At 37.7% G+C, this 23952-nt stretch overlaps 1 protein-coding gene across 1 annotated transcript in view; it reads right to left on the reverse strand.

Moving 5' to 3' along the window:
* The window catches only part of PLB1 (phospholipase B1), a 208047-nt gene that overhangs the window by 76773 nt on the left and 107322 nt on the right, over positions 1–23952 (reverse strand). Inside the window, exons 24-35 of the mRNA XM_031951326.1 lie at positions 20880–20945; positions 18949–19049; positions 16995–17076; positions 15439–15543; positions 15240–15335; positions 13968–14039; positions 12567–12650; positions 11962–12022; positions 9565–9623; positions 8336–8409; positions 1658–1701; positions 1177–1285 (exon numbers count right to left, since the gene is read on the reverse strand). Of these exons, the coding sequence (XP_031807186.1) occupies positions 1177–1285; positions 1658–1701; positions 8336–8409; positions 9565–9623; positions 11962–12022; positions 12567–12650; positions 13968–14039; positions 15240–15335; positions 15439–15543; positions 16995–17076; positions 18949–19049; positions 20880–20945 (953 nt within the window). The remainder of the gene's footprint in view (positions 1–1176; positions 1286–1657; positions 1702–8335; positions 8410–9564; positions 9624–11961; positions 12023–12566; positions 12651–13967; positions 14040–15239; positions 15336–15438; positions 15544–16994; positions 17077–18948; positions 19050–20879; positions 20946–23952) is intronic.

A 23952-nucleotide genomic window follows, 5' to 3' on the forward strand; every position in this document is an offset into this window, starting at 1 on the left:
GCCCTTTCAAAAGCCTGAGCTTAAATAGGTAAATGGGACAACAAGTCTAAACTCTGGTAGAGTCCCATGGAGTTAGGGGGCGTAATGTGAGGGAGGAATCAAATCCAGGTTATCTGATTCTTGGTCCAGGGCTCTCTCCTCCCTTCACAATTCTTTGTTTAGTCCAATCTAGTTCTCATGGGCTTGGAACAGCCCTCATTTTGCTACTTATTGCCTATATTGTGTAACTGTGTAATATAATTTTGTATAATATATCTAACCACATGTGATATATATCTAATCTCTCTGAGCCTCAGATTATAATAAATAAGGATTTTAGATTATATGAATTCACAGAATCTCAACCTTAGGAGGACCTCATGAGCTTCATAGATTTAGATCTAGAGGGATAGCAGAGGTGACCTAGTCCAATTTTTTTCATTTTATAGACAAGAAAACTGAGGCTCAGAGAGACTAAGTAACTTTCCCAAGATCCTACTGATGACAGAACCAGGATTCTCATCCACCCTCATCTCCCTTCCACAGAACTGACAAGAAATCATCTAGACTATACTTTAAAAACTTCTCCTAAGAAGGCTCATTCTACTCTGGGATAGTTCCAATCATTTGAAAGTTTTTTGCTTATAGTGAACCTAGATTTACCTTTTTGCAGCTTTTACTCATTATTTTTCAAGTGTCACCTAATTCTACACTCCACAATCCTATGTTTGCCCTTAACAAGGCCCTGAAGTGGAGTACATTTGGCCATATTCATTAGATGGATCCTTTTTGTAGTTTAATTGAGTAAAGGGTTTTTTTTTTTTTTACTGTAATTGAATAATTCAGCTAAAGAATAGGGCTATTTTGCACCTTGAGGACCCTGTGGGACAACAGGTAAGAGGTGAAGGAAGAGGACACTAGATTTAGATTCAGAACATGGTCAGTCCCTGTGTGGTTTTGTTAATTCCAATTGATTTCATGGTCTTAGACCTTGGTCTTGACTGGGTTATTTTCAAAAACATTGGCTGCAAATGATCAGGCAAGAGAATGATTAGAGCCTTGAGGGGGAATCCACTTAAAGTGCATGACCCCACCACAAAGAACAATGACAAAAGGACAGGATTGCGTTTATAGTCAGAAAGAGGTTTCTATGACAAGCCATTCCACGGCCCCTCTCGCCCTTCCCCAATGCCATACTCAGCCTTTGCTCCGGGTACTGCCTGATTGAGGAAGGCGCTGGCGTCATCAGCATCCCCAATGCCAAGTGCAAAGCCTGTTAGGTTCTTATTGAACTTTCGAAGGATATCTGGTAGGGAGAGGGGAAGTAAAAAGCAAACAGCTCTCAACTGGGGAAGCTGTGAGATCAGAAAGAGCACCCCTTCCCCCAAACTGAGTTTTATCTGTAGCCCCGTGTCATTGATCCAGGACTGGCTCTCCCAGAGCTTAAGTATACAAAGCACCAAAGTGTTCCAACTATGGTGATGTAAACTCTACCAGCCTAAAGACATGGATTAGGCTCTGGAGATCTGTGGAAAGAGATCATTTCTACCTCCCCCTTAAAGGCATTCAACAGAAGTCACACAGCATGTTTCCTGGCTGGGATTTGCTCGCTGGATGCCTGAGTCAGGAGAGCCCACCCAGATCTTATGGTAGAGTCAAGGGCCAAATCTTTACTTACTAGGCAAGGTGGTCACACTTTCTAGAGAGGCATCACCTCCTGCACTGCAAGCAGAGAAAGAAATACCGTCAAGACATTCATTTACTTACTACATTGTAAACTGCTTAGTGGCGGGAACTATGTCTTATTTATCTTACTTATCTAACCCTATCCCCTATACTCAATGCCAGCATATAATAGGAACTTAAAAAAAATTTGTTAAATTTTCTCTCATCCAATGACCTCTCCTTGGCATCCAGATGAATACTGAAATACTGTATCTAGTGGTTACTAAGAGGTAAAGTGAGTGTTGGACAAGGATTCGGGAAGATCTCAATTCCAATTCTGCCTCAGACACTAGCAGTATGACCTTGGACATGTCACTTAAACTCGTTGATACTCTCAATCAATAAACATTTATTAAGTGCTTACTATGTGTAAGCTCTATAGAAAATCACTAGAGATACAAAATTAGGCAAAAGTGATTCGAGAATATTATTTTCGTTATTCAAGAGAGGCTTAGGCAGTTATGATCTTTAGGTGATTTAAATCATCACCCATAGTTTCAATTTTTTTGTAAACCTAGATTTTTCAGTGCTAAGTCAGGACTAAGTCTCCCTGTGAACTAAATTAGAATTCTCCAGAAATTGTACAAATTCTTGTTTGTCTTATGTAATTCTGCCTGGGGACCTAGGAGAATAAACTACCTGATTCAACTCTCTTAAAATCAAATAATCCCTAATTTAATCTTATTCTACTTAATTTAACATGGCAAACACACTTTAAATGCCTATCATATGCCAAGCAATGTTCTAGGGTCAGGGAATTTTATTTAAGGGACAAAGACTGGATCTGTGAATTCATCAGTGTGAGGAATTCCCAGTGTGAGAATTTTCTTCACTGATGTAAATCATAAGATCATAAATTGAAAATATTAAGAATCTCAGAGCCCATTCAATCCTTCTATCTAATTTTACAAATGAGGAAACTGAGGCCCAGAGACAGCTCAGGTTCACATAGTAAATATTTCATGTTGCATTGGAAACCAAAACTTCTTATATACAAGCTCAATTCCCTATCCATTAAATATCATATTGCCTCTGAGACACTTAAGTGACTTGCCCAGGTCACACAGGTAGCAAGCATCAAAAATGAGAAGAGAAGTCCTCTGACTCAAGAGCTAACATTCTTTCTACTGTACCATTACTGAACTCGGATCTTCCTTATTTCAAGAATGGCCTTTCAGCCACCAGATACTCTGCTTCTCATGCGACATCAAAAGTCACTGGGCATTCAGAGAGGAACCCAAAGGAGAACCTGAACTCAAAAAGCAGATCCAATCCTAGAACTCAAACTTTAATTAAGTCTCTAAATTAGAGTACCTGACAAAGGACAAAAGACAGATATATCTTAAATAATTAAACTTTAAGATAAAATTTACCTTGTTGAATTTAAAATTCAAGGGTCAGGGAGAGTAAAGGGGGAGAGAAATATTTTCATTTTCAATGTAATCAAATTCCCCAAATTCCAAATTACCATTTTCCATACACACACAAACAAGTTCTCTCCCTTAGCCTTAGAAAATGCTTCTAATCTCCCCAATTTTTGAGAAAATCAGAGACAACATTCTTTGCTCCCTCTCCTCTCCTCCACATATATTTGTTTTCTCCTGGCTTTGAAACAGCAGCCAGGCTTTGAGCAGAAGCTGCTCAGAGACTGCAAGATCATCCTCAGAGGCTCTAAGATCTATCATCTCCACAGCTGCTCCTTCTATTAAGGAACTTTTGAACAGAGCCAGCTGCCCTATTAAGAAGAGTCAGAACAAGGGTTAAATCCTTGTACAGAGGGATCAGCTGCTGCAAAGAGTGAGTCAGCATTCATTCCCTTCCTCCCTGCTGTGAGGCCTCCCTTCTTAGCTGTCTCTAATCCAAACCAACAAGCATTTATAAGGTTTACTAGGTGTTAAGGCACTGGGGATACAAAGGCCTCATTCTTTACTGAGAAAATAGAGGCCATTTACAATGAGATCTCTCTCTCCTCTCTTTTACATGTCAGACCCCGTTCCCCTCATCCCCTGTTCTTTCATGTGATACAGTCTCTGAATAGATGGCCCTTCTCCTCTCATTGACTCCATAACCACCCACCTCTGTCTCTTTTCTTTTTCAAATGGCTTCTTCTTTGTTGCCTACTATACCCTTGTGAACAACTCTTCTTTACCTTGCCTCTTTTCAAACTATCATCCTTGTTTCTCCACATTACATCTAATTTCTAGGGGAAAAGCTGTGTACAGAACTTGTCTGCACTTCTCCTCTCATGACACTTCTTAATCCTTTGCAATTTGGTCTCTGACCTAATTTATCAATTGGCACTGCCCTCTTCAGAATTCCCAGTGATCTCTTACTGGACACTTTCAATGACCCCTCTTCTCCCCATACCCCATACTGACTTCTGCAGAATCTGGCACTGTTGACCACCATTTCTTTCTGGATACCATTTCCCTTCTCTGACATTGCTCTCAGTTGGTTCTTCTCCTACTTTTCTAGCCAATCTTTCCCAGGCTCCTTTGCAATATCACCATCTATGACTGGACCCCCTTCTCTCTCTATGCCCTTTTCCTTGGTGATTTCATCAATTCCCATGAATTCAACTCCCTCCCACTCTCTTATTCTGTGTTTCTTCCTCCCCTCCATGTATGTGTGTCTCTCTATGTGTCTCTTTCTCTCTCTCTCCTCTCCTGTTTTTTTTCTTTATCCCTCCAACCCAATTCTTCTTATTTTTCTTGTTAGAGCCAATACTTTCAGTCACCTATATTTGCAACCTAAGAGATATCCTTGACTCCACTTTAACTCACCCCTCATGTTCCAATTCTTACTAATTCAGTAACTCTTATCTCTTCTCATCTCTCCCCTCAATCTCTCTCTCTCCTCTAACATAGACATAGCCATAGCCAGAGTTCCAGTCTTCATTACTTCTTCTCTGCGCTATGCAATAACCTTCACATTTGTCTCTCTCCGTCCAGTCTTTCCCTTCTCTAATCCATTCTCTGTAATGCTACCCTGGGTATTGCTCTAAAACTCAGGTCTGAACATGTCACTCCCTGTTTCAGAAAGTTCTGATGGCTTCTTATTATCTCTAGGATAAAACATAAATTTGTTTGACATTATTTGCCTACCTTTCCAAGATTATTATACTTCATTTGTCATTATGTACACTTCATTTCAGGCAAAATGGTCTGCTTGCTGGTCAGCCTCATGCAGGAAATTCCACCTCTTGTGCTTTTGAACAGTCTGTCTCCAAGGTCTAAAATGTACTCCTCCCTTACCCTTGTCTTTAAAAACTCATACCTTCCCTCATCCCCCTTTTAAGAATTCCCTTACAATCCCTTATTGATTGTAAATACTACACCTATTGTAAATTGTAAATACTGACACCTTTTTTGCTTCCACTCAGTTACTGGTATCTCCACCACACACCCTCCCTCACCCCTCAACATAATTATCTTGTTTTACTTATTGTATATTCTGTATTTACTTGTGTGTAGGTATATTTCCCTCAACAGAATGTAAAGTCCTTGAATGTTGTGACAGTGGAGCCACAAGGATTATTTAGTTTTGAGCTTTATATTTCTAGCTCCTAGAACATAGTAAGTATTTTTAAAATTCTTGTCGATTTATTGATTTAACGGTCCCTGACTTCAAGGATTTGCTAAGGGAATACAATGTGGAAACAGATAAGTACATACATGAGTATATGAAAGGAGAAAAAAGGGGACAGAGGGAGTGAATAGAGAAGAGAGTAAGGGAGAGCACAGGAAAGGAAAGGAGAGGAAAGACACAGAAACAAAGACACACACATACACATATACACACACACACACACACACACACAGAGCCTGTACTAAGAGCAGAGATCAAGAAAGGTTATCCATAGAAAGTTGCAAATGAACCAAGCCCTGGTGTGCTAGTGCCAAGCTTTACTTATAGTATTTGGGTATTTATTCGAGGTTCTCAGGAACCTCCAAGCACTGAAAGCCATAGGGCAGGGAATTTATATTAACTGCCCATTTCTTCAAGTTAAAGATGTATTGATTCTGAATGGAAACTTACAAGGAAAGGAAACTTCAGATTTAAATTCATACAAAAACACACTTTTTTCTTCATTCCATATCTCTGCATCCTTCCATTATAGCTCTTCCTACTCCTATAAACCTATTATTACCCCATATTGACACTCTTAATGCTCAAGAAGTTTTGATCATAATTTCTTATTGAAAAAATTTCCCCATGTATTTCTCCTTTCCCTATCAAAGTAAGCAAAACTAGCTGGATCTCAGCTTCTTGTTACTCAGAGGGAATAGGTTACTCTTTTTGAAACATTGCTTCCCTATAATTTCCAAAGCAAAAGTCCTGATTTTTTTTAAAGTGACTTTGATATATTTCACTAAGTGCCGCCCCCAAAGAGCAGCTACCATTTGTGCATCTGGATCTTGAGACAGGATGATGTCTCTATAGGTCAACTACTAAATTTTCAAAGTACCACAGGAATTGAAAGGACCAATGGCAGATTAATGATGGGTTTTGGGATCTGGAGTCTTAGCTAGGTGAATCAACTCATTAACTTATCACACACTTCTGGTTCACTCCTAGATGAAGATGGGGCATTAGTTAAAAAGGTAACTCTTTAGGGATAGTACTTTCTGTAAAAAACTGGATTTCTCATATTTGAAATCTGGGAAGGAGTCTTTTTATAGTACAAATAGGCATATTTACTTATTTCTGTTGATTGCTCCATCATTTCTAACTCCTCTACCACCAGTCTGTCAGGCTCATTCACTTGGGTTTTACGCTCTAATTTCCAGCTTCATGATGTGACAGCACTGATTTGTTGATGATCACTGAATGAAGCTGCTACCATTGTCCTGACTTCCTCGGTTTGTTATTAGTTTGGGGTCATTGGTTTTTCATTCTCTTTTTATTTTGATCACATCTACTCATTAATCACAACCATCAAGGAAAGGGACCAAAAAGAACCTAAATTCTTTCAAGGACTGAATTGAAGTGGTCTGTGCATTCATTTTAAGTTTCAAGTATTTATCGCTGATAATAACTTATAAGAACTTCCTTCTAAGATGGATATATCCAGCAACTCAGCTGCCATGGTTCTTAAAAGACTGAATCCATGCTTATTCCTAAGAGATTTTTGAAGCCTGTAAGCTAGAACTCAGAAGCCAGAGGATAGGCACTTCCTCTGTCCCCTCCTCACTTTGTGACTCTCTTTCAGGTTGAAACAAAAAGCATGACCACTACAACCTCCAATGTTTTGTTTTTTATTTCGGAGGGAAAAGTGTTTCTTTTGAAATGATTTGGTTACTGAGATAGGCAAGAAGAAAAGGGCAGAGAAGAGAAAAATAGGTTCTTGGCTGCCAAGCCTGTCATGACTACTCTTATCATTTTGGCTATATAAGTTCTATTTATCTTGTTAGTTGTGAAGGGATACTCAAATCTATTCTTAGATAACATCTTGGTGAAAATAAATAGAATTTCTTGGGAGAGAAAAAAACCCAAAACATGTATTTCCTATCTTGGTCTGATTCATGGATAGGGTAATGGAAAAAGTCCTGGATTTGGGAGTCAGAAGTCATATGTGTTGAAATGTTGGTCTTCTTACTAATTATATATGTGATTACCATGGGTCTGTTTCTCTATTTGGAAAACAATAATAACGGCTAACATTTACATAGCACTTTTAAGATTTTTAAAAAATGTTTTACTGGTATTATAATAAATAATAGCACTACAAGTTCTACTAGTATCTCCATTTTAGAGTTGAACAAACTGAGATATGTAGAGATTGATTGAATTAACTAAGGTTATAGAACTAGCAAATATCTGAGACAAAGTTTGGACTCAGACCCTCCAAACTCTATGCCCAACATTCAAATCACTAGCTACCAAGTGGACAGAATAGAACTACCTTCCAGTTCTGAATACTATGGTCCTATAAATACAATATAAAGCCTACACATGGGCTTAGGTGTATATGTATATAAATTATTTATATATATTTGAATGACTATAATTAACATTAATATTTATAATTGACAAATACCAGACCTATAGGCATTTGCATGATTATATAAATTCTCAAGAGCTTACTGTTGGCTTTACTGACTGGCAGTCAGAGGAGAATCCTAGTTTTCTACACAATAAAAACAACAATAAATAATTTAAAGTTATCAATAAAATCTTGCCAGAGATATGGGGGATCTTAGGGACATAATGCTCTACCCACTGTCAGGCATAGGCCCTATTAACAGTTGTTGCTGAGCATTTTTTCCTCTTCATTAGGGAAGGTTCAATGCTGCAGGGGAGGGCACTCAGAAAAATACTGTGATCTAAAAACAAAAGATATCATTAAGCACAACTTTCAGTTTGCATTCCCTAATTAGTTATTTTTTTCCCCTTTGTTCCTTGAAAAAGTCCCCAACCCAATCCCTTTCCTTTGGTACCTACATTTGTTTCCCTACATACTTCTTCCTTGATACTCTATCTACCATTATTAGATTAGATTAGATAATCTACCATTATTAGATTAAGTATGAAGGGAAGTTATGTAGGGTTATGCCCTGTAGATTTCTATCTGTCAGTATGTGGTGGGGAGGAGACTCCCTTGCTCTAATAAATTCAAAGTTCATATTACCTATATGACAGTCCCCGATATTGAGTGAAGACATCAAGAAGATCATTTTGTTTCGAGGCAATTCCATTTCCAGCCTTAAAAAAATATGTCAAGAGCAGAAGAAAAATCAGTGAGCCAGTGAAATTGAGGACTCAGTCCATAACATAGTGTGAAGGGTGTTGAAAGACCTGGGTTCAAATCCTGCCTTGGATATTTATTGTATGATCCTGGGCCTAATCACTTAACTGCTCAGTGCCTCAGTTTCCCCATCTGTAGAATAGAGATAATAATAGCAACAAACATGGGCTTGTTGTTGAGGTTCAAATGAGATTATTTATGTGAAATGCTTTGCAAATCTAAAAGCATCATATAAGAGTAGGTTTTGTGGTAGTATTAGTTATTGGGTACCAGTGATGTTATTTATTAGAATAATGCATAAACACCAAATTGGTACCGAGGGCTGGTCTTATCACTGATTCTACTTAGATGAGATAAAGGTTAAGTCATTAACCTCTCTCTGTCTCAAATTCTTCATCTTAAAATGGGAAATAATAATTAGCTTTTACATGATGATTTAAAGATTATAAAGTTTTCCATAAATATATTCATCATCTTATTTGAGAAAGGAAAGGAATATCTATCTCATTTAAGGTTCACAACAACTCTGTGAGGGTAGATATTATCTTCCTTATTTTACAGTTGAGAAAACTGATACTCAATGAAATTAAGTGACTTGCCCAATGGGATTAGAACCCATCTTCCTGACTAAAAGTCCAGCACACTATGTATACCCTGCCTACTTAATGAAGTTGCTGTGAAAATCAAATGAGATCATGAAAATAAAATCATTCTGAAAATTTTTCAGGGACATTCAAAAAGAATGTAGTATTGTTATTTCCATTCTTGTTATTTTCATTATTATCAAAGCTTTTTTTTAATCCTAGAAGAATTCTCCCAAACTCAGTCAGTCACTGTAAATAGAGAGGTTTAGCTTAAGTGTTATACACTTCCCTTCTTTCTCTTTGCCTCAATCTTTAGGAGTCTTGCTAGAAGCAGCAAAAACAAAAAAAAAACAAAAAAAGGCTTTTCTCAGATGATGGAAGATTAACTATAAAGTAGCTACCAACTAGCTCCTTCTTGGTGGCAATTCAAAGAACAGAAAGAAGAACACTGCCTTAAAGATATTAGGAGGCATTCCAGTCCATCCCACCCTATTACCCAAAGCTTGCCAGTGGCACAAATTTCCTTACAGTCAGGGAATCACCCACAGCTGCAACAACTTGAATGTCTGCTGGTTTCAGTGCATGTACTGGAAAGGCAAAGGGGACAAGCTTGAGTCTTTTGGAAGAAAAGAGAAATCAGAATTTAGCCTTTGCTTGTTTTAAGGATCTGAGAAGCACTGACAGTCAGTGAGTTGGGGCAGTCATAGAGGCAGTAGGCAAACAAAGGCATTAAAAGAGGTTAAGGATGCAAAGGGTAAGATGTGTGGAAAGAAGGAGGTAAGGCTACTGAGTCAAAGATGTAGATGGCAGTTCTTAGCAATAAGTAGCACTGGCATGGTCTGAATACACATAAAGACAAGCAACTTATTCCTGACTTGGGAGGTAAATCTAAAAGTGTCTAGGTGGGAGACTAGACTTGACCATTATGACAAGGCTTTTAGGAATCCATCTGGAACTGGGTTTTGTTATGGATAAAGAGTCTTTAAGACTTGAGATCACATCCTATTTCTGATCCACACTAGATTTATGATCATGGTATATCATTTATTTTCTCAGCATCCTGAACTAATTATCTAAAACTATAAGTTACACAGGAGTTGTTGATCTGTATCAGTGGAGACAGTTCCAAATAGGAGTTCCTCACACTGATGAAATCACAGACCTCGATTCTATCCCCCTTCTCCTCAAACTCTTCTTCACTTACCTCCCCCAGTCCTGAGATCTGAATTTGGACTCAGGCTCTGACACTTAATACATATGTGATCTTGGGAAAGTCATTTAAACACTCTGGGACTGAGTTTCCTCAACTATAAAACAAATGGACTTAGAAGACTTCTGAGGTCTTTCTAACATCTAGGATCCAAAGAGAAGGGAGAAATTCATTCTTTTTACCTCCTCATACCGGCAGAGGACTCATTTGCTGGTGTTCCATGCTTTAGTTAGACTGGACCACTGAGATCCTTAGTTTATCAACTCCCTCCCTCCCTATACTGCCCTCTCCTCAATGTTTTGTTCATATTATTAAATTTCCAATCATCCTTCAAAGCCCAGTTCAAATGATAAAGCCTTTCAAGGCCTATCCTTTAAAATTATACATGAAACTTTCTTTCTTCTGTATCCTTCAATGCATTATTATATTACATTGTGCATTACTTTTTATCATCTGTGTTTGTTTGTATCCATTAGATAGCTCCATAAGAAAAAGGATCATGTCTTACCCAAACTTTGACTCTCCCACAAAGCCTAACACAAAGTACTACACATGTGAAGGAGCCACTTTGATGGATAGGGTTTAATCTTGTAGTGCCTTTTGAAGGCAAGGGTTGTGATTTTTGTGTATTTGTGCATGTGCATGTGCCTGTATGTGTTTGTATATATGTTCAATTTGAGCTCAGTTTTAAAGACGCATAGGTTAGGGGGATACTAGCCAATCTCTAATAAAATCAAAACCTCAGTCAAGTCATTTCATATTCCCAGGTCTCAGTTTCCTCCTCTGTAAAATTCAGGGATTGAACAATAACATTGAAAAACTTCAGAACTCTGTTTGATGTATGACTTCCATAGTCTGTGATAGACTTGCAGATTGATCCCTGTATTTTCAATTATGACTGATGTATATAAGTGATTTGTGCTTGACAAATCTTATTTGTTATTATTGATTAGGGTAGGAGAAATGAGTAGGAAAAGATAATGTTGTAAAAAAAAAAGGAATATTTTTTAAAAAAAGAAAAAAAATCAAGAGAGTTGGACTAGCTTGCCTCTAGCCTCCTCCCCTATCTTCAGATCTAAAATTCCATAATTTTGTTTTTTCACATCACTCTCTTTTGAAGGGATCCAGGGGCTTTACAGACCCTTTAAAGACACTTTCCATCCCACACTTCTACAGAACAAACAAAGCTGTTATTCTCAGGATACCAACTGCAATTTCAGAGAGGGAGGTTCCCAAGTACTAGGTGCCATCTCCAGATTTATTACCAGACAAAGTCTGTTCCTACTTGATGCTGACTCTGCTGATCAAATGAGATAATGTTTCGAAACTTTTAGAATAATGTCTGGCACACAGTCGGTACTTAATGTGAGCAGGCCTATGAGTGACTCCTCTTGATTACTCTTATTTGAGTTCTATCCCAAGAGGCTTAGAAGACAGTGAATTGGGACCCAATTGCTATGGGTCCCCAAAGCCTTGAGGAGTAGAATAAGAAAGTAAATAAAGGTAGGCTGGGGAGAGCCATTCTATACACAGCACTACCATGGGAGTCTATCAGTATTCAAGATCTCTTTAATTATCTAGGCTGGCAAAAGCAATTAGGAAGTGGAAATTAATACAAGTTTAATGATTTAATTAAAACAGTAACTGATGCAAAATTGCACCAAGAGTACTGAAGAAGTATGCATTCAAGCCCCTATTTGTCCTGAGGTGCTTACCTGAGCTGGGAACAGAGGTAGAAGGAGCTCTATCTTCACAAGTTATTTGGCTTCCATAACTCTAAAGAGAGCAAAGTGGGCTAGATGACATGGGGGACAGGTAGGGATCAGGGTTCATCAATAGTACAACCCAACACAGCTTCCCACCATCCACCATCTTTGAAAAGGGAAAAGCTCTTCTGGTATTGACAAAAGTAATATTTGATTGGTTGTACTGGGCATAAGGGTAAAGATATCCTTCCCTGTTTTGCTCATGTTTTGTATCTCCCCTACTCCATCTGAAGGATCATGGGATCACAAATCAGAACAGGAAGGTACCTTCATGATCAAGGCAGCCAATCCTCTTGGTTTACAGATAAAGAAGCTGGGGACCAGAAAACTCAAATGACTTATCTGAGGTCACCCAGATAATAAATGTCAAATCCTAGATTTCTCTAAGATAAAGGGAGAACAACTTGTTGGCTTTTTCAAGGAGTGAATGAGTGAATAATGAAACTCTGCCATTTCAAGTACAAACCATTCATATATTGTTGACAAATCACACGCATTCTGGAGGTAATCACTACTATACTTGCTTTTAAAATCAAATGAAAACAAAAGAATACCAGACTAGGGCTGCTGGTTGTCGTTGCTGCTACTGTTGGATAAGTGTAATTGCTGTTCTTGTAAGTTCGAAAGTAGGGTTGACTCTGTAAAATAAGAATAGTCAGCCAATTGCACAAACTGATCAACCTATGGATACTTACGTCTGAGACCTTCTGACTTGATCTTCCTTCCTAATAAGAATTGATTTTTACAGAACACTTGAAGTAAGAACTTAAGATTTAGAATCATTCTTCAATATCTACATTGCTACTGTTAGTGCTTGCAATTATTGTTACTTCTAATAGTCCTTTTGCCATTGCTATTGCTATTATTATTGTGATCAATTCTCTTAATGTTACTATTAAAGCTATTGCCATAAGTGCTTAGTGCTTTACTGGTATCTCTGCTCTTATTTATTATTACTATTATCACTCTTACTATTAATACTGTTTAGTGCTACCATTGTTACTTCTAATATAATCATTATGGCTACTCTAATTACTTCTATTTTTACTGTTATTTCTGCTATTACTATTTCTGCTGTTGCTATTAACATTGCTCAGTGCTACTATTATTACATTGGATATTACAATCATTACCAGTGTTACTCTTATTACTATTATTTCTTCTATTGCTATTACTACTATTGCTACTATTACTATTTAATGGGGTTATTGTTACTTCTACTATTACAACTATTACTGCTCTTGCTACTGCTATTACTTTTAATAGTTATTTCTTTTCAGCTAGTAATACTATTTGTATTCTCTGTACTATTGTGCTAACACTGTTGTTACTGTATTACTTCTGCTATTATATTTTTCTACTGCTATAGAAGAAGAGGAAGCTAGCTTCAACTACTCCTCAATCAACCTTTTTTGGTGCTCTGAAAGTCCCTGCCTATAACATGGGATCTACAGTTGAACCTGCTATTAATACCACAGTTCACTCTCTAAGTCAGCAAGACCCAATTTCATCTTGAGAATTATAAGTGAGCTCATGATCCCTGTCTTGCTGAACTAAGCCTTCCCCATCCAATAGCTTGCAATCTATGCTTATCCCTCATTTCCACTTTGGCTTGAGAGTCAGCGAGTGACCTGAGATCATCCCCACAAGCCCATGCACATACCAATTGGACAGGACCTGGTAATGGCTTTTGAAAAGTTGCCAAAGTGGCAACTATCTGCTGTAGTACTGAGGCAACTAGATAAATAACTAATGTATTTGAGATCAAATGAACCAGAGTTTCATGGAGGCTTCAGGTTGGGACCTTGGAAATTATCTGAAGTGCTATGAGACATGAAGTGATGGAGAACCTGCAGGGGTAGTAGTGATAGTTATGGAAGCATGATCCCAATTTACCAACTAAAGGGTTGGTCTAGAAAGATAAATTTTCATAAAATTTCCAAAAGACACATTACCTGACTAGGACAAATGAGATCGATCTTGTTTTCAAAATGAACATCGTTTTTCTTTTGTCCAACAGGTTCCAGCTAAATGAAGAAACAGTTGGGAGAGAGTAAGAAAAATCCCAGAATCACAAATGCTTAGAGCTCATAAGAACAGATATTAGAGATGATCTAATTCAACCTGCACATCAATATAAATGGCCTTTGCAACATCAGCAAGGGATCATTCAGCCTCTGCTTGAAAAACTTTAGCAGTGGAGAAGTCATTACCATTTGAAACTTGACTTTTGAAAAACTCTTAAAAGGAAGTATTTCTCATATTTTGTTTCCCTTAATCTATTTTTTCCAGATTAAATGCCCATAATTCCTTCAAGTAATCAGTCAATAAATACATGGTCCATGACAGTTAGTCAATAAGCATTTATATTTAAATAGATTTTTTAGTTGTTGTTGTTTTGGTGGTGGTTGTCAACATTTTCTCCTGCATTTCTTCCCACCTCCATATCTGTCCCTTAAAATAAAGATTTTTAAAGAAATCACCAAACATGTAGTACCAACTATCTGTCAGATAATAATCTACATACTTAGGATACAAAGACAGAAGCAAAATAAATGGCTGTCTGACCAGGGCAGAGTAAGCCAGGACTATCACATCTCCTTCCTTCTGGATTCTATTAGACTTTTATTGATATAGCCGAAGATTGTATTAGGTTTTTTTTTTCTGCCACGTCATTGTTGTCTCATAGATCTTATAAGCAGTTAAAACCAGAGGTGTGCTGGTAAACAACTAGCACTTGGTTGGGATGGGGAAAATGCATCCATGATACACTTTGAAATTTAATGTGTATTATTAATACTTTCTCCATTAGTTCTTAAACAAAAGAAAAATAATAACTCAAGCCGATTTTTCAGCTATAAATGCTTCCATTGAATATTTAATAATGGGTTCTTACTGGCCAATTCATACTGGCCCTAATACCGGTCCTCCTGGCTAAAGTCTTGAGATCTTTTTCTTATCAACTGTTGTCTTTCATTTCAATTTCTCTATCCTATACCTGTACAGTGGATTTTTTGAATCTAACAAAATATAGAATTAACTGGAGCAAAAAGGTCAGGACTGTGAATTGGAGGTGAAATGAAGAGGGTAAGTAGGGAGCAAAGAAAATTAATCACTTCTTGCAATTATTGCCTGCACTTATTCTCTGCAGTTTTCAAGGTACATATAATGGCCCTCCCAGGTAGACAAAAAGAATTTTCTCATTAGGGAGAAATGTTCCTTCTTACCATGTTGTTCCAAAGGGCCTTGGCTGCGAGTGCATGGGTCTTAACATTAAAATGGAAACAATCTGGGGCAAAGAAAGATCTGTCAGGCAATCCGTCCTAGTCACGGAAAGAGGAAGATTGAGGGTCAGAGAAATCATATGACCAGGCTCACTAGAGGCAAAAGTCAAGAAATCATCTGTTTGTGTTATTTTTTCTTTACCGGAGTCCTTGGTATAGACACTTGCTCCAAAAATGGCTGCAAAACTACTGTGAAATCATCCCTGGTATCGTATCTCCCACTGTCAACCAGTTGATGAGTCTTCTCCTAAAGGGGAAAAAAGAAAAAAAAAACTAAAACAAGACCAGAAATGATTTTCCAAGATTCTCCTAAGTACAACCCTCTCGTTAGGAGATAGACTTATTCCTCCTAGTTCATTTGTTTTTCTTGAAAAAAAAAATAAAATGAGAAAACTTGAATCCTAAAGTATAACCCAGTGGTCAACAGTCAACCAAGAAAAGAAACAGATTAATACTTCTTGTTGTCGTTCAGTTATTTATGACTCTTTGTGATTCTATTTGGGATTTTCTTAAAAAAAATATTGGAGTGACTTATTTTCTTGTCCAGCTCATTTTATAGATGAGGAAACTGAGGCAAACAGGTTAAAATAACTTGCTCAGAGTCACACAGCTAGAAATTTTCCAAGGCTGGATTTGAAAAGAGATCATTTTGATTTCAAGTCCAGCACTTTACCCATTGCAACAATTAGTTGCCCCAAAATTCAACCCATTCAGGGCCTATTTATCTAGTTTAGGGTTTCTTGTTTCTATCCCCAAAACCTTATGATCATGTTGTCTTTTATATAATTGTATATAAAAAAGGAAGGAATTTGCCATTACTACCTGGCTACTATTGGGGGGAGATAATTTGGATTAAATGACTTACTCAGTGTCACATATCTAGTGTATGTATGAGTGTCTGAGACCTACTGGACTTAGGTCTTCTAACTCCAGGGCTGGTACTCTATCCATTGCATTAGGGAGCAATGGTGCTCCCTGGCTGCTCCTCTGGCTACTATTTAAGTGTTCTGATGAAAAGTTTAGAATGGGAGGGAGATGGAAGCCATAAGCATAAATACATGTTTTGCATTATCTGTGCACTTTCTCAATCCATGCTCCCTCTGTTCTTCACCACTCATCCCCATGGGCAGCTGGAAAGATTTCTTTCCACTGAAAAGAGACTTTAAATGTGGAATCATATACCAGTATTGACCAGATACCAGCGTTGCTACTATCTCAAGGGGACAATAATTTCCCTTCTATGGGCCTTTCAAACTTTAAATCAATTGAGTCTGTGGTACTGAAATTTAGAGGGCCTTTAACATTCTTTTTGCTTACATGAATCACAAACCCCAGCAAGCTGATGTGTACACTGTCTAGAGGCATAACAGGACTGGGCAGTGGACAGATCCCAGGAGCCAGAAGAACTCAATTCTGGTCCCAGTTATGCCTTGAACTTTAGACAAGTCCCTACTTCTGTCTGATTCTCCTTTAGCTGCTATAAAAATTGAAGGATTGGGACTAAGTATATCAAGATACCTTCCAGGTCTCAGAATCAATCAGCTTTAAATCCAAACAGTGCACAAGTCGGCAATATTTACCTCCTGAGCCAAAGTAAAATTTCTCTGAGCATTAAAAGGGCTCTTTGAGAAGAGTTCAGAATTGGCAAATGCCTTCCCATTAAATCCCTTAAGCCAATCTGTCTCCTTTCCATCTTACCTGGTATTGTTTATTCAATTCAATGAAGGTGGCAAGTTCCGTGGAATTGTTTTCAAGCAATACCACACAAGAGCACACGTACCTGCAGGGTGAAACCCAGAGAAGCCCCCCGCCCATCCCATCAGTCCAATAGTTTAGAACTTTTGAGGTTGCGGGAGAGGCAGAAGCTTTCGTTTCAAGCTCAGCTAAGTTGGGCACAGGGGAGAAGGAAAGAAATACTTTTGAGTTTGGGAGTTGGGAAGCTGGGATAACGAGCATTTTTTGTAAGTGGCTCTGAGATGGGAGGGAAAGAATATATCAAAAGCTTTGGGCAACTCTAATTAAAGGAGGTGGGAAGCAGAAAGAAAGATTGATGGGAATATTTTGCAAAGGAGCTCTGAGGTTGTGATGAGAATTAAACTGCTGATGAGTAAGTTAAAGGCTATTGTATTAACAAAGGTGAGCAGATCCATGCCCCACTTCTCACCTTTTCCAGTAAGAAATGAAAGAGATTTTGATTAGACATCAAGAAAAACTTCCAATCTGTAGGAGTATGGTTTCTACTCTTCTAAGCATTTGTAATGCAAGTTGTGAGGAAAGATCGGATCAAGTAATGTTAGCATGGTTTAAATTCAGAATAGAGGTGGGGAAAATGGCTTCAAAAATCCTATCCACTCCTAGGATTCTGTCCTGAGTGGAAAAGCCCATGATGCTGATCCCTGATCCTCTCTGGACAGTTAATAGACTTCAGTTTGATTTTTCTTTAAACTTCAACTGGTGTAATGAGACATACAGACTATCAGCTAGGCTAGCTTCCATGGCAACTTCATTGAAGTTGAAAATGGTGGGCGTCACAACATGGCTAATCTTTCAATGGATCCTTCCAACATGGGCTGACAATCTCTCCCATGGATTCTAATACTTTGTGTTCCTGGGGTTTTTTGTATATGCGTTGTATGTGCTTACATGCTTTCCTTACAGAGTACAAGCTCCTTGAAAGTAAGGTTTTTGTTTTGTTTTTCACCTTTTTATTTCCAGCTTCCTTACATAGTGCTCAGCATCTTGTGGGCACTGAATGCTGTTTATCCTTCATTTTGGAAGAGGACAAATGACATCATGGAGTGATGTCTTTAAATTCATGCATAAATTGGATTTAAGTGAGGTACAGTTGCACAAAGTCATCAGTTTCACTCTCTCTTAGTCACTGAAGTCCAGTGGCAGGCAAAAGTCAAGATGACTAGCCACCAATGGCCCAGGATAAAATGGATGGATGACCTTTGCCTCTTGGATGTCTCTGAGCTCTAAGGGTACCATAATGCCTGTTTCAGCTGCTTTCATAGCCGTTGGAACAAACTGTTCTCATCTGTCCATTCCACTGGGAAGGTTGGGTTAAATATCTTCCTAGTTCATTGACAGTTTATTAGTTTCCTCTCTAGGTTACCTCTCTAGTCTATTAGTTACCCTCAAATTGGTTTAGCCCCTTCACTGAGAAGTCTTGCCTCAGGATTGATACTGTATACATTATAGCTCCTTGGAGCCACAGGTCAGAGTTAAATGACAAGGAGCTACCAAAGGTGGAAGAGCAGATCTAAAGAGGGCTCAGTAGCCCAATCACCAGAGGTACTAAACCTCTTTAAATATCCCATACTGGACACTAAATAAAAATTTCTTGATTGAACAACTGCTTTAGTGTCAATCTTAGCAGAAACTGGGAGAAGACATCCACAACTGTTCCTTCCTAGGACTAGCACTTTGTGTGTATGAGTCAAATACTCCTGGCTATTTCTCCCATTCCTAAATCACCTTTCAGTTAAACAAAAAGTGGGGGGGGGGGTTGGGGAGAGGCTGCCTCAAGACTACCTTCATCACCAACATTCAGATTATTCTTTTGGAACTTATAAATAATCAGAATCATCTTTCCTCATGGGGTTGAATTTCTTATAGCCCTAGGCTTTGGGAGAATAGTGTTCCATACCTGAGTATCCCCTTTGGACAGTCGAGTTTGTTTTCCTGGTACATCTCCCTCACGCTGGAAATTGTTAGCACAGTTACTAGATTCACAAAGGCCCGGGGAACCTGCTCAAAGGGTGGGATAATAATGATGATGATGATAATGTATGTTCATGTAATAACAGCTAACATTTGTATATGGATTTAAGATTTACAATTTATAAAAGATTTACAATTTACAAGATATACAAAGTATAAACATACTACCTCATTTGATCATCACAATAGCCCTGTGAGATAGATGCTGTTATTATCTTCATTATGTTGCTGAGAAAACTGAGAAGGAATGGTTAAGAAACTTATCTAAGGATATATAGCTACTAAGTATCTAAAATACCTAAGTATCTAAAGCAGGGGTCCTCAAACTACGGCCAGCGGCCCAGATGCAGCAGCTGAGGACGATTATCCCCCTCACTGAGGGCTATGAAGTTTCTTTATTTAAAGGCCCACAAAACAAAGTTTTTATTTGTACTATACTCCAGCCCTCCAACAGTCTGAGGGACAGTGAGCTAGCCCCCTATTTAAAAAATTTGAGGATCCCTGATCTAAAGTATCAAACAGGGCTTCCTGATTCTAGGTCCTGCTCTCTAATGACTCTACCATCTAGCTGCCTCTATTATATCACAACAACATTATGGGATAAGATAGTATTATTCCCCTTTTACAGATGGAGAAACAAAGGCCAGGATTCAAACACAAGCCTCTTGACTCAATTATACAAAGACTCTAAGGAGCTATGCAGATTTCCTCATTTGTATGTCAAAATATTGGAGGTTTGGCTTGCCTTAGAAGCATCTCTCATTTCAAAGAGGCTGATGATCTTTAATCGTCCTATTGCTTCTATCCTTCTCTCTGTGTGTTTTTCTTTCTTTGTCCTCAATGATTCTGTGAAAGCCATTATTATTGACTCTCAGGGGAAATTCTTTGGCAACACTTTATGAATTTTTGGTTTTGGTGGTAATAATTTAAGGGTGTTAATTGGCGGTTTTGTGGCCAATAAAGTTTATCAGAGGTGTGATTATTGCTGATTAAAAACTATTCAAGCCCTGGACCTAAATAGAATACAACTATAATGAACCATGCGATTCACCTGGTCCATGCTTCTCATTTTCCTGATGTCAATCAATAAACATTTATTAAGCTCCTATTAAGTACCAACCACTGTCCTATGTACTGAAGACACAAAGAAAAATGATCCCTGTTCTTAAAATAACATATAAAAAACTATGTACAAATAAATTAGAAATAATTAAGAGAAGGAAAGTGCTAGAGTTAAGAAGGATTGGGAAAGACTTCCTGAAGAGGTTGGGAAATTAATTGGGATTTCAAGGAAGCCAGGAAAGTCAAGAGATAGAGATGAGAAGGAGTTGGAGCATTCCAGGCATAGGGGACAGTCTGGAATCTGGACACAGAAAGTCTGGTTCTAGAAACAGAAAGGAGGCCAGTCAGTGTCATGGTATCAGAGTATGTGGAGAGCAGTATATAAGGTGACTAGAAAGGGTGTGGGGAAAAGGTAGGGCAGGGACGTTATGATGGGCTTTGAAAACCAAATGGAGGATTTTATTTATTTCTGGAGGTGAGAGAGAGCCACTAGAGTTTATTGAGTAGGAGGAAGACTTAGTATCACTTTGCTAACTGAGAAGATAGACTGGAATTACAAAAGACATGTCAAGAAGACAAACCCACAAGCTATTAAAACAGTCCAGGCATGAGGTGATGGGAGCCTTTACTAGAAAGCAAAAGTCCAGAGACATTAGCCCTAAGTTACCCAGGAATAGAATTCAGGTGTTCTGCCCCCAAAGAAAGCTTTATTTCCAATTTTATACATTATAGAAGCTATAGTTATTCCTGGGCTAGCATAAAGATAGTGAAGGCAAAGCTTCTTAGATTCCATACCTCTTTATGGAGGATGTCCAGAGCTTTCTCGATGTTTTCTGAGAAGTTCTGAGGAGAAAAACGAGCCTATGGAAACAAGAAACTTTTTTTTAAAACTCTTAACTTCTTAATGTTTTCAACATCCACTTTTCTTTTCTGGGCTCCCTTCTCTCTTGTTATCCAAGCCCGATGTAGATTTGCCAAATAGATATGGGTAAGCATGAACACTTAACTCCTTCAGCCTTGCTCATGATGCCAGAGCTGGTCATTATCCTATGATTTTTTTCCCCTATACAAATTTGCCTGTCCTCTGACCCCAAAGTGTCAAGTATCAGAAGACCAAAATCTTCTAAGTAACATATATGCATTTGAACTACACACAGTCTATTGTACAACCTGGTAGTGATCCTGATAGTGGGTCTTTCAAACTAAGGGAAGGAAAGTGACAGCAAGAGGAACACAGAGCAGATAATGAGAGAATCTCAAAAATAAGTCACAGGAATGACTGAAATACCTGGAATTTAGCCTAGAGAATATTAGCATGTATGCATTTTTCGTGGATGTCTAGATGGTACATAGAATAGAACAATTAATAGAATCAGGAAGACTTTTCTTTCTGAGTTCAAATCTGGCTTCAGATACCTAGCTATGTGACTTTGGCCAAGTCACTTAACTGTTTCCCTCATTCCCTTCATCTAAAAAGTGAACTAGAGAAAGAAATGGCAAGCCACTCAGTGTCTTTGCCAAGAAAACCCCAAATGAACCCACAAAAGACTCAGACATAACTGGAAAATGACTAAATAACAAATTATCTATACATATATGCAATATTATGTATATATACACATACATGAATATATATTATACAGGTAAGCATGTACACAGAGCTATATAGATACCTATCCATATATATATATATATATATATATATACCCTGATACACACATATACATGATAGTTGTCTTTAAATAACTGAAATGCTATTTAAGGGTAGGAAAAAGTAGTAAATTTAATAACAACTTCTATTCTTTTTATTTTAATGAATGTGTCTATATTTCCGAGCCTAGCACAGTGACTGCCATATAATAGGTACTTAATAATTGTTCATTGATTTATGCAAGGGAAATATATTTAATAATAATTTGCTGTTGTTCATTTGTGTCTCACTCTGTGTCTTTATTTGGGATTTTCTTAGCAATGATACTGGAGTGCTTTGTCATTTCCTTCTCCAGCTCATTTTACAGATGAAAAAATTGAGGCAAACAGAGGTAAGTGAATTGCCCAGGATCACACTTGTAAGTGTCTGAAGCTAGATTAAACTCAGATCCTACTGCCTCCGGGCCTGGTGTTTTATCTATTGTGCCACTTAGTTGGCCCAATAATATTACCAATAACAATACATAGTGAATGGAACTAGACCATAGAAAACTCTTGGATGAGGAAACTAGACCCCTGAGAGGTCAAGGGACTTATCCAGAGTCACATAGTAAGTATGTACCAGAGATGTAAGTCAAACACATACCTTAAAGCTCTCAGAGCTAAAGTCTAGCCATGAAATTATGGAGATAGCCATAAAATTTGGAGCAATTTTAAATTATTGGGATACTCTGTATCATTATCTCCTCTGAACCTTTCAATAACCCTATGACACAAATATTATAGAGAATATTCTCATGTTATAAATTATGAAACGGACATTTCTCAATTGTATAGGGAACTGAGTCAAATTTGTTTTTTTAAAAAGAGCCATTCCACTATAAATGATCAAAAGATATAAACTATGCATAAAGGCCTATAATATCATCCAATTCCTTTGATCTAACAATACCATTATTAAGCATAAATCCAAAGGGATTTTTTTTTAAAGGAAAAGAACCTAAATATACATAAAATATTTGTAGTAGCTCTTTCCTCAAAGAATTGGAAACTGAAGAAATACCCATTGTTGGCAGTAAAAGAAGTTAGGTTTCTTGTCAAAACAGGATGATGGAAGGGGTGAAGATATTTCCAACCCTTACCCTATGAGTCAAGGAACTGGCTAAATATCAAAGATCCAGACCTGGGTCAGTGACAGGACACAAGCCTTTTGACATATGAAATGGGTGAATAAAGAGAATTGTAAATCTGACCAATTGTAACTCTGATGATAAATCCAACCAGTTGTAATAATGACTATAAATGTGATCAATCTGAAAAGTAAGGAACCAAACTAATAGTATAAAGCTTACTCCTGCTTCAGTATTCAGTGTGTCTTGCCCATGAATATACCTAGAGCACTAGTTGTAACACTACTACTGAATTAGCTTGCAACTGGGGAAACCGTGGGCATTAGCAGCTCATGTCAAGCTTATTCGCCAACTCTGCTGAGTTCCAAAGGATCTTTTGATAATGCCATCAACTGGGGAATGGCTGAATAAATTGTGGTATGTGATTATGATGGAATATTATTGTTCAATAAGAGAAGATGAGCAGGATATCTCAGAAAAACATAGAAAGTCTTCCATGAGCTTAAAGTGAAATGTACTGTGCACATAGTAATAGGAAAGTTGTGGGATGATCAGCTGTGAATGACTTTGCTATTTTCAACAATGTAATAATCCAAGACTACTCTGAAAGACACATTGAAAAATGCTATCCATACCCAGAAAAAGAAATGATAGTACCTGAATACAAACAGAAGCATAATTTTTTCAAAAACTTCTTTTTTATTGATGGGTTTGTGTTTTTTTGTTTTTTGGCAGGGGCAAAGGGAGATCTATGTTTTCTTTTATAACATGACTTAGGGAAATGTTTTACATAATTTCACATGCCTTCTCAATGGGGGTAAGGTGAAGAGAAGAAGTAAGAGAATTCAAAGTTTTAAAAATAAATGTAAAAAATGTTTTACATGTAACTGAGAAAAATAAAATATTAACACATAAAAAGTGTAAAAAGATAAAAAAATAAACAGAGAAAGATTGTAATTTTGTTCATAGATCCAATAGGTGGGATTTAAACCATGTTCTTCCTAACTCTGAATCTAATACCCTAACATCCATACTGTGATAAAGGGGATAGGTGGTACTGATGAATGAGTTTATAGAGAAGATTTTTG

This window comes from Sarcophilus harrisii, chromosome 2, assembly GCF_902635505.1.
Source record: "Sarcophilus harrisii chromosome 2, mSarHar1.11, whole genome shotgun sequence".
In the NCBI taxonomy this organism is placed as follows: domain Eukaryota; kingdom Metazoa; phylum Chordata; class Mammalia; order Dasyuromorphia; family Dasyuridae; genus Sarcophilus; species Sarcophilus harrisii.